This window comes from Nicotiana tomentosiformis, chromosome 8 (genome assembly GCF_000390325.3).
Source record: "Nicotiana tomentosiformis chromosome 8, ASM39032v3, whole genome shotgun sequence".
Lineage (NCBI taxonomy): Eukaryota > Viridiplantae > Streptophyta > Magnoliopsida > Solanales > Solanaceae > Nicotiana > Nicotiana tomentosiformis.
Window position 1 is genome coordinate 68,189,369 of NC_090819.1, and position 11,265 is coordinate 68,200,633.

Sequence of the window (11,265 nt, forward strand, 5' to 3'; positions counted from 1 at the left end):
TTTGTATATTTTCATTGTCACATGTTTTACCTGCTTTTATTGTCCTTCTATTATTCGATATACTCTATTATGTTATTTCTCTTTCGTGAGCCATTTATCTATTTTTGTATTGATTAGTTGATAAGGTTTGGGAAATCGAGGTGTTGGATATTCTTCATTATATTGGTGGTCCTTAAATGTTCTGTATGCTTCATCTTCTTTTGTGTTGATATTTCGTAAATGTTAGTATTGAGTTATTTATGATAATAAATTAATATTGTTGAGATCGGATTGGGCGTCGCAACGGTATTGAAATAAATTGATATTGTGGAATCTGGTTGTACGTTGTAATAGTATTAAAATGATATGATATGAAGAGATAAGGATGGAATATGATATGAACATATGATGATATGGTGGGATCGGGTTACGCGCCGCAACGAATTTGATGTGTTGTAGTTGTTTGTGGCTGTAGAGATTGTTCTCGGTATTGTGATATGAGATTCGAGATTATGTTATTCTAGGGCCCGCTGGTAGTTGACCTACGAGTCCAGTTATTTGAGTTTACTATTTTATTTTTATTCATGTTTCTGTTATTATTGTTTCGTACAGGTTATTTGTGAGTGACTTGCCATAACCTCGTCATTACTTCATCAAGATTAGGCTCGACACTTATAAAGTACATGGGGTCGTTTGTACTTATGCTACACTTTTGCACTTCTTGTGCAGATCCCGGTATTGGTCCTAGTGGCGCGTAGTGAGACTGCTCGAATTCAGCTGCCTTCGGAGACTTGAGGTAGAGTTGTTGGCGTTCGCTGTCCCTGAAGTCCCTTTCTATCATGTTTTACTGTTTATTTAGTTTCGAACATTGATACTTTATTTCAGACCATATTTGTAGTATTCTAGTTTCTCATATACTTGTAACTCCGGATTTCTGGGAGTAGTCTAGCACCACGTTATTTATATTAATGTTGTGTTCATTTCAGAGTTTATTCATTGTTAATCATCATCACCTGGTTATTATTGTTAAAATTGGTTAATTAATTATCTAAGGTTCGCTTGCCTAGCAAACAGATGTCAGGCGCCATCACGGCCCGATGTTGGGATTTTCAGGTCGTGATAGATTTGGACTCGAATTTAGGAACTAATTACATATTTAAATTCATTAGGCTATGGGTCAATGTTATCTGATCTTAGTCTCAGGTTTTTGACCATATGAGCATGTGATTGACTTTTGCTGACTTTTGAGAGTTAATTAAAGATCAAAGTTTTATCATTTGGAGTTGATTCTTATTGCTTTATTTAAATGCGTTGAGTATTTTTTGCTACATTTTGAGCATTTGAAGCCAGAGATAATGAAAAAGGCATTTTGGAAGGTTGGAGTTTATTTCAGATAAGGTAAGTATCCTTGCTAACCTCGACCTGAGAGATTTTTCTTTAAAAATGGACCTATTTATTACATGCTACGTGTTTGAAGGTAGCATATATACGAGGTGATGAGCGTATATGCGGGCACCATAGTCTATTCATACCTAGAGTATTTCTTAGCTTTTTCTATGCCTTAATCAATTACATGACTCTACTTGTTGCATATTTCATCTGTTGTATAACTACTTAAACATCTTATCAATGCTAGGATAATGTTATAGGCATCCTTCATATACTAGTTTAATATTATGGATTTCATGTACTTATCTTACATGGTAGAACTGCATAGTCATATATTGTTGCCTTATATGCACCCACCATGCTAGCATATGAATTTAGTTCTCATTATTCATATGAGTCTATTTGGGCGTGTGGAATCAGGTTCCTGTATTGAGACATCTGAACACCAAAATCTCGCCGGCAGTATGCGCGCAAGGTTGTGGATACATGAATTATTATCCATTCAAATAGAAATGAATAGGGATGTGTCATCTTTGACATAAAATGATACACGTAGTTTACAGAAAGTAGTACATGTTACACACTTTTGGAAAAAAGAATAAAGTAGAGTTACGATTTTGTCCTTGTTCGTACATCCCAACTCTCATTTATTTATATACTGTAATTATAGAATAACTTCTGCAATTTATATTTTATTATTTCATTAGACTTTCATAAAAGTATATGTATATTATGCTTTGGTATAAAATATTTTTACGAATTAGAAATATTTGATACCATTTGAATAGATGGACATTGACTCGAGCCTAGATTTCATTTATTGGATTGGATGAAAAACTAACAAATGAATTCAACTTCTCACCACATTCAACTTCACGACACGTTATTGAGGGGTGTCAAAAGGACGACTCGGTGCACTAAGCTCCCGTTATATACGCAAGGTTTGGGGAAGAGTCGGATCACAAGGATCTATCATACGCAGCCTTATCCTGCATTTCTGATTATGTTTTCACGTTATTGAGCGGTGATTTTCGCAAATATCCATTTTTAGGAATACTAACTGAATCTTCTTCTTCTCGGATTGTTCTGCACATGGTTAGGGGCGGCTCAATAGTATTTGAGGCCTAAGTCCAAAGTCAAATGTGAGGCCTAAGTATTTCAATTTTAAAAAAAAAAACTTAAATGATATGTATGGAGTAAAATTAATGAAATACCAAATAAAAACAATACTAGAAAGATATTACCCGATTACTGATTCAGAAAATTTGAAGAATGAAGACTTTGAGTCCAAAATATCTAGTTGTTGCTTGTCTACTTCAAAATTTTTGCTGTAAATCTTGAAAACTATACTATATTTCTTATAAAGTAATAGAAGTATAGAACTATTGGAATCTTAAAAATATTATTGAACACTTGAATTAATAAATTTTTGGAGAAAGAAGGTGAAAAATAAAATTTTGGAGAAAGAAAAAATTATTGGAGAAAGAATACAAGAAGGTGAGCAAGAATAAAGAGAAAGGAAGAAGATATGTAGGTTCTGGAATATGAAGAGTAAAATTAAAACATTAGAAAAGAATGAGTAAAAAATGGAATTATTAAATCAACTCAAATTGAAAATTATTCATCTATCATTTTTAAGTAAGTCAAAATTTTACTTTATTTACTCTAAAAGATTTTCTTTCCATTTATATAAAAAACACAAAAGTACTACTGCATATTATTTTTTTAAATACCTAAGAAATATATATTATTTCAAAAAAATGGGATCCCTCAAAATTGGGGGCATAAGGCACATGTCTTACCCACCATATTGTTAGAGCCGGCCTAGCACATGGTTAAATTGAATTGGGTGTGAGCTGAATAAAAGGTGTGAATCTTTGTGCTTCTATGGGTCGTGTTCCGTAAATTCTTGAGTCTATTTTGGTTTGAGTCCTCGCTCTGATAGTGATACTGGATAAAAATCTTTTAATTGTCGTTAAGCTTACAGTCATCTCTCCTATATTTACAGAATTGCAAGAAGCAGTTATGGATGCCGAGAGTCTATTGGAAACAACCTCTCTACCTCATGGTAGGGGTAAGGTTTGCATACACACTACCCTCCCCAGACCCCACCAATGGGATTATACTGAGTTGTTGTTGCATGAAGCAGTTATGGCTCCTGGTAATGATAAACTTGTCTAAAGAAAAATCAAATAGTGGTATGAATGGTTGGTGATGCAAAATCAAACTTTAGAAATATAACTGTCACTTTGTATAATTTTTAAATTTCCGAACTCGTCAAAACCGGAACACCCGCAATATAACTTACTCGAGCTTCGCCCATATAAGTGAACTTCAGGATACTTTTCGGAAGTTTCATTTACTTGTTTAAGTTTCGAACTCCAAGACATTGTCTTTTAAGTTTAACTTGTACATGTTTCGAACTCTAAGACACTGTCCTGGAGTTTGACCTGCAGTAGTTTGGACTCCAAAAGAATTTCTTTAAGTTTGTGTCACTATTATTCAATTATTTTCTGTATTTCTAAGCATTAGTTATTTTAAATGCTGATTCATATTCCTATTAGTAGTCCTAAAATGGCTACCTGGTATCATTTTTACCAGATTTGCCAACCTCCTCTGTTGCTCGTTAACTTGCTTCCCATCTTCTACATAGGAATCTCTGGCATTTTCAAAAGGAAAATATTAGTCACTGCAGATTTACTAGAATATAATTTTAACAATTACATTTGGCAAGATACATGGATCCCTCTTAATCAGAATGATTCGCGATTTGGGACTTGTTTATACACTTATTTTCTCCCGTACTCCTAAAGATCTTACCCCACACTGTTGCTTCAACCTCCAACTCATAATTAGCTGAAGGTAGAGACAATGCTAAGCCTACTCCACTCGTTTTACTCACACAAACCTCAATAAACATAAACTATTTTTTCAAGATTTCACAAAAACAAATCTTCATGCTTCCCTTTGTACGAGTGCCATTTTATCCCAGCTTTTGATTCTTAAGAAGTTGAACAACAGATTGTGCAGTACAATAAGAAATGGCCTGAATTGTGACCATTGGATTCACTCCAATAGCAGTTGGAAACACACTTGAATCACCAAGAAACAAACCTTCTACTTCCCATAGCTCCCCTTTAGAATTAACCACTGAAGTTGTTGGATCCACTCCCATTCTACAACTTCCCATTTGATGTGCTGAACATATAGGAACTGAATGATTCCCAATTTCTATTGAACTTTCTTCTTTCACAAATCTCTCAAACTCCTTCAAACTTGCATCTTTCACCTTCAAACTCCTCCCTTTTCCGTGTTGAGTTCCAATTTCTTCTGCACCAGCAGCTGCCAAGATTCTTAGCATTTTCTCTAGGCCTAATTTTAGATTTTCTTCATCAATTTGATCCATCTTATAAGTTACTGAATAAGGTGAGAATGCTTCCCCTGATCCCTTGTCTCTTGCCAACGCGAGAATATATGCGGTTCTTGAATATTTGCACATCCTCATCTTAATATCTAGGCCTGAAACCCATGGCATTAGTGCTGAAAACATGCCAGGGTGCAAACCTGGAGTTTGTATGATTGCACCATATCCTGATCCTTCGAAATTCGCCACGACTTTAGACATTGCTGTCATTATTCCTCCTTCGTAACTTTTCTTGTCCGCCTCAGGCCATAATACATTAGAATCAGATGGAGTATCTGGAAAGTATCCCCAGGCGATAACGACTGGATGGAGGTGTAAGTTTCTGCCGATATTTGGATTCTTTAAGCCACTTCTCTTAAGCAATGAAGGTGTGCTAAGAGCACCACAAGCTACAATTGTTACCTTTGATTTCACCATGCAAATTTCTCTCACCCCTTTTCCATTTTGAAATGCAAAAGCAACTCCAATGGCTTTACTTTTTCCTGAGTTGTCATTCTTTTTTACATGGATCACTTCCAATGCTTCACATTCAGGAAATATTGCACCATTGCCTGATTTGACCAAATCCACTAGCCATGTCTCAGCTGTGCCTTTTTTCTTCCCATCTTTGCATCCCATGCTACACCATCCACAGTAATGATCCGACTGCGCGTTCCTAGGGATTGTTTCCACTTGATATCCCAATTCTTGACACCCTTTTCTCAAAATCATGTTTTGGAAACCTTCATCCTCAATTTCAGACTGAACTCCCATTTTTTCACATACAACCTTCAAAGCCCCCTTGTAAAATTCACTTTGAAATAAATCAAGTTTGTACCTTTCGGACCACTCTTTTAGAACATGTTGTGGAGTCTGAATCGAAGCTGACCAATTAATTGTCGAGCCACCACCAACGGTTGATCCAGCAAGTAGCATAACATCCATATCCTTGCTTGTTAATAGTCCATTTCCAAGGTACATTTGATCCATAGAAGGACCTTCAAGAAGGGAAAGATTTGTTCTTGCAAGATAACTTCCTTTTTCTAGGACAAGTACTTTGTGTCCAGCTTTTGCAAGAATACCAGCTATAACTCCACCTCCAGAGCCTGAACCAACTACCACAGCATCACATTCAATTGTGAAATCAGGGCACTCTGTACTTCTCCTTGTGTTGTTGAAATTATGGGGTTTTGACACAGAAAATCCAATTTTTTGCAGCCTCTCGAATGTCTTTTTTTGTGATTGTTTTAGACTGATGATTCCTTGGTAAAGTGGTCCAAATAGTTCTTCTTCTTCTTCTTGATCTTGAGGTCCTTGATTTTGCTTCTTAAAATCAGGATCAGGTCCAGAGTAGCCAAGTGCTTTCCACGAAGGATTCTGGCTTTTCTCATTCACCTAAAAAGAAATTAAGATTCACACACATTTTCAGGAAAGATGAAAGAAGAATGAAACAGATTTTTATCAGGTTAAATATGAGTTTAAATATCAAGTTAAACTTGAGCTAGGTGGTGGAAGAATTGAACAGAAAAGAATCTTGAGTTCTAATGCAACCATTGTGCAATGCTGTTAGAAAATATAAAGTTATCATTTCTTATATATAAATCTATGATGAATATTATAAGTTTATGGGGGTCATTTACAACATGGATTAGTATAGCATATTTGCACAGTATATCATTTACTTGAATAGTAGATCTTATGTTTCGAGAATTATTTTGTTATATTTTTGTTTTCTAGTTAGAGTGCATCACGGCAAGTTCAGATTGTGAGCTTCTTTCAATTAAGTTCCAATGGAAATGTGATGTTAAGTGTGCATCTAAATCACTTAAAAATAACTAAATTTTCCTATGATGAATTAATCAAAAAGACAAAATGCCCGAAAACCCCATCAAACAACACCAGAAAGCCAAACAGGCAATCTAAATCAGCAAAAATGCCACGATGACCATGCCATGTCAACTCTGATAATTTCAGTTATTATCACTAAACTATATGGTTTATTGTAGTAAGATCATAAAACTAGATAATTATTTTTTTCACCAAATAAAAGTTACCTACCTGATAAAAAATTTACCTGGTGAAAAATAATATATCATGTAAGTGTTACGTGATAAATGGTATCGGCGAAATATTTTTACACATTACAATAATGTTTCTCGTATGATGACAAGACATAGCCACATAAGTGAAGGAGAAATGTGTGTCTCTAATAATCTCATGTTTTCTTGATTAAAAAAAATAAGAAGCAAAACAAGAAAAAGATATACAAAAGGAATCTAATCGCAACTGATTATGAAAGAACACGTACCTAATTACATTGTTTTAATTAAAGTTCTTTATCATTTGTATGCTTTGTGTGTGTCATTGTAATCGTTATCTATCATGTATCATAACTACATTCTTCCATATTAGTGTAAACCATAATAAAAGTACTAATTAATTACTTGTTTCTTTCAAAGTTGTCCCAACAGAACTTGTGTCAACAGTGTCATATAGATTAGTTTGGTATGCTACAACATCAACTATTTAAAGAACGTGAGGGTTGAGTTAAATTTTTAGGAAAGTGCTCAATGCAGTAGGTGATCTATAATCGAATTTTAATAAGTCGCCTTAGCCTTATTTATCGTGTATATACTCTCTTTTTTTTTAATTTTATACTTTTAGCTTTTGAGATGCAAATTAAGATGTTAATTGCATATCGTTGTTATTACTAAGTATCTTTTTTGTAATCAACTTCTTTTAATATTTTTTTTTAATTGACAATATAGCCAATTTATTTTAATCTTCTTGAGACCATGTTGATCTTAAGTAACATTTTAATTAGTTTTATTTTGACAAACTTGTGTCAACTGAAACAACTGTAACAAAAATTATTAACATTACTTTAATAAGCAATATAAGCATTTGAAAAAGAATCAAGTCCTTTTACTTGATTAAATATATCAAATTAATGTATTATTATAGTATGTTATTTGTACAATTTCTCTTAGCACTATTGTAATCTTAAAAATAAGTTTAAATCACCGATATGGAGATAGTTAACTTGATTGAGTGTGCACAATGCACATGGAGTTTGAAAGAAGAAATTGAACACAGCTACAATTGTAAATGAGATTGATTCAAGTTGGAGCCAAATTAGGTGAAAATAGTAAACTTGATGGAGTGTGCACATATAGAGTTAGAAAGAAGAAACTGTACATAGCCATGTGTAAAAGAAATTGATTTCTAGAAGGAGCAAAAAAACATAACATTTTCGTACGTTCAACCAAATTCCTAAAAATAGCATCATTTGGAACTATGTGATTAATGAGTATTGTCGGCAAGTACCTAGCAAATCGATGAAAAGATTTACAGTACTTGTCATTAATTAATAATAAATACATGTAAGAAGAGTAAGTTAGCGTTTCGCCGTAAATTTCCAAATTTATCTGAAAAATTTGATTTGGGTGAAGTTTAGTTTGAAGATGAAAATGTATTATTTTTCAAATTTATTTTGGAAAAATATGAAATATGACTTATACCTACAAGTTCTAAAAACTATCACAAATACCCAACAGTATCATTATCAATAACATTCATTATATTATCGCAATCCATAGTCCTGAACATAAATAAATTTGATACAAAATTATCATTTTTATAATGAACTACGTGATACAATATCAGGTGAGCGAGAAGACGAAGCAACATTGTTACAAAATAATAAATGGTGGGCTCTTTTATAAAATACAAAAGTTTGGGGCAATTTTTAAAAAAAATATAATAGTGATATTTTGGCCCAAAACCTGAGTTGATTTTGGGATTTGGGATTTGGGATTTGAGATTTGAGATTTGGGATTTTACCAAAATATAGAAAAAATCTATGGCCAAACATATATTTGTCAAATAAAACTTAAATTTATTTTGGCAAAATCTATGACCAAACGGGCTCTCTGGGGCTAAAACAAGAGGGACTGAGCCGCCCCTTAAATTAATTTTACTTTTATCAAGAATTTAAATTATATATATCCTTAGTGTATGAAATTTTTTACACCATCAAATCAGTCAAAAAAAATTTATAAGTAATAAACTTTCTTAAAATAGTATGAGATTTGTAATCCTGAAAATAAGAATTGTGCACGATACACTCTTGGGAAGCAAAAACATCTAAAACTTGTGATACTATCTAGCTCATTTTATCTTCCATTCACTTGTAGGGTATCTTACTTTGGTACTTCGTTATTCGGTATATTAATTATGCATACCAAATATTGTATTAAAGTAGTTCAGTATGGTTCAATATTTTTTTGTATGTTTCGGTAGGTTTCAGTATTATTATTAATAATAACATTAAAGAAATAATACCTTCAAATGGTGAATGTAAGCAAAGCATAGAATTTTTACATACTTTAATCTCACTCTAGTCCTTGTAATCACTGCAATAGAAAGGTAGAAAAGGCTCCAATACGTTGCAGGAGCTTTCAAGCAAACTGTAAGGGAAAATGGGGAATTTATGAAAAGGTGGAACCTAAAGTCCTTAGTTAGGTTGGACTTCAGGCTTTATCTTACTGGCTAGGGCCCAGGGGACAGGGGTAATAAGTTGGATTTGGGCTGAAAATGGGAAATTCGGATATTGGACGGGAGAGTGGTGGGAAGGCTTGCTTTTGGTATATCGAAATATCTAAAGTTTAATATCGAGAACCGTACCGAAATATCGAACTATCGAAAAATTCATACTGAATAATCGAAGAATCGATACCGAAATACCGAATCAATCCGAACCGGTCCGATTTTTCAATTTTTCAAATTTTATGCCCACCCTACAACAAAGTTCCTAAGGAAAACGAAGGGGAATTAAAAAGAAGATCGAGAGAACCAAAAAAATAAAAAAAAATAAAGAGAGAAGAAAATAAGGTTTGCAACTTTGCATGCATGCCAAATGTATTTTCTGTTTGAGAGCACTCGAATGAGTAAAAGCAATTTCAACCAACCCGCAATATGATTGGTGAATATTATTGGGAATACGTAGCTTGCACTATGGCCAAAAGTAGATAGAGCAAAAATCAGAAGAGGGTAGCTCTACAATATTAAGAAAAACTAGACATTAATACAAATTAAAAATGGTAGACTGTAAATTAATTGGATACCTGAGTGAAGAATACTAGGAGAACCAGAATTTTTATGGCAGAAAAGAGAATCCTTAGGAGTTTGAAACAGCTAGTTGACCATGATAGGACTATCTCTTCTCTCTTGTTAGGTGAAATCCTAGAGAAGCTCTGCAAGTATGGAAATTGGCTTGACAAGCTTGCCTTACCACAAAGTATCAAAGTTCCTATCCTCGTTGATAATAGCCATAGTGCAATTTTGCACAAGTTGAGCTTAGGATGTTGCAATCTATTGCTTATCATCCATGCAATCTGATAATTAAAAAGAAATTTCATAATTAGATGAAAAAATAACAAAATCTTTTAGAAGGCCGGGAATGTGTAAATATATACTACTAGTACGTTATAATGTATTAAAAATTATAGTATTTTGCTTGTAATGAGCAATATCCTCGTGTGAATTGGAAAAAAAAATAGAAAATAGAACAAATAACACGATCTAAGAAATGTAGCCCAAAATGGCGCCTCAAAAAGAAAAAAGAAAAAAACACAAAGGGAAAAAGGTAAAGCATAAGCAAAAAAAAGCTCTTACATGTTGAGGAGTTCCGGTCATGGATGCTGAAGTTTGGAGGAAGTTAGTGAAAGGATCATCAATGGCTTCTTGATGATAAAAGGAATTAGCATCAATGGAAGGTAAAATAGTGTCACAAATAGCAGTAAGAGAGTCCATCTGGTTAGAGGAAAGTGTCCCTAACTCAACATTTTTTTCTGCTTCTGGAACAACAATACTGCTGCCTTTGCGAAAAATGCAACCATTTTTTTGACCCATTTTTAATTTCTCAATGTTGTTTCTTGTGAGACTGCATATTAACTACATTTAACTAGGCATATATATATAGAGAGAGAACTCAATGCATATATTAAAGAGGTACCCCCACCCCGGCCCCTACGTCTCTGACGCCACACAATTAGGTTGGTGTGGTGTGGGGTGGGGTGGGGTGGAGAGGGAGGTAGGTTTAATAACTAAGAGAGGCCTACGAATTGGACCTTGTGTTTCTGGTGGGGGTCAATTACTCAATGCATAAAGTAGTCATTTCTCGATCTCCTTCTATAATTGTCTCGATCAAAATTTACTCTTCGAACTAACTCTTTACTTGCTACGAAACAATTTAATGCACAACATGCCGGGTAACGGTACTAAATTATTTTGCGCCAAAAAGAAAAAGAGTTACCGATCGTTTGGTACAATGGAAAAAAATATCTCAGCATATCCCATGGGTAGGATATCTCATAGAATTAGTTATCATACTTTTTATATGAGATAGTTAATTTCACCATTTTAGTGTAAAGGTTATCCCGTGATTAGTTAATACCTCAAATCAAACATGGGATAACATTAATTCCAAAAAA

The 11,265-nt window shown here is 33.8% G+C and overlaps 1 protein-coding gene across 2 annotated transcripts; it reads right to left on the bottom strand.

Moving 5' to 3' along the window:
• Nucleotides 1–4,033: 4,033 nt before the first annotated feature.
• LOC104117007 (long-chain-alcohol oxidase FAO4A) lies at nucleotides 4,034–10,737 on the bottom strand. 2 transcript variants are annotated; one of them, XR_011410390.1, is made up of 4 exons: nucleotides 10,448–10,737; nucleotides 9,898–10,167; nucleotides 4,271–6,166; nucleotides 4,034–4,175 (listed from the first exon to the last, which is right to left on the bottom strand). XR_011410390.1 is itself a non-coding variant. In XM_009627983.4 (3 exons), the coding sequence occupies exons 1-3, from the start codon at nucleotides 10,682–10,684 to the stop codon at nucleotides 4,352–4,354; spliced, it is 2,322 nt and encodes a 773-aa protein (XP_009626278.1). In that variant the 5' UTR covers nucleotides 10,685–10,737; the 3' UTR covers nucleotides 4,034–4,351. The 2 variants fall into 2 exon arrangements, 1 of the variants encoding a protein (XP_009626278.1); XM_009627983.4 differs by having other exon boundaries at nucleotides 4,034–6,166.
• Nucleotides 10,738–11,265: the final 528 nt, after the last annotated feature.

Coding starts and splice junctions, on each gene's coding strand:
- LOC104117007 (XM_009627983.4), bottom strand. CDS start 10,684: ATGGGTCAAAAAAATGGTTGCATTTTTCGCAAAGGCAGCAGTATTGTT. Junction 10,168..10,447: donor TGACCGGAACTCCTCAACAT/GTAAGAGCTTTT, acceptor TTTAATTATCAG/ATTGCATGGATGATAAGCAA. Junction 6,167..9,897: donor TCCTAGTATTCTTCACTCAG/GTATCCAATTAA, acceptor ATTTCTTTTTAG/GTGAATGAGAAAAGCCAGAA.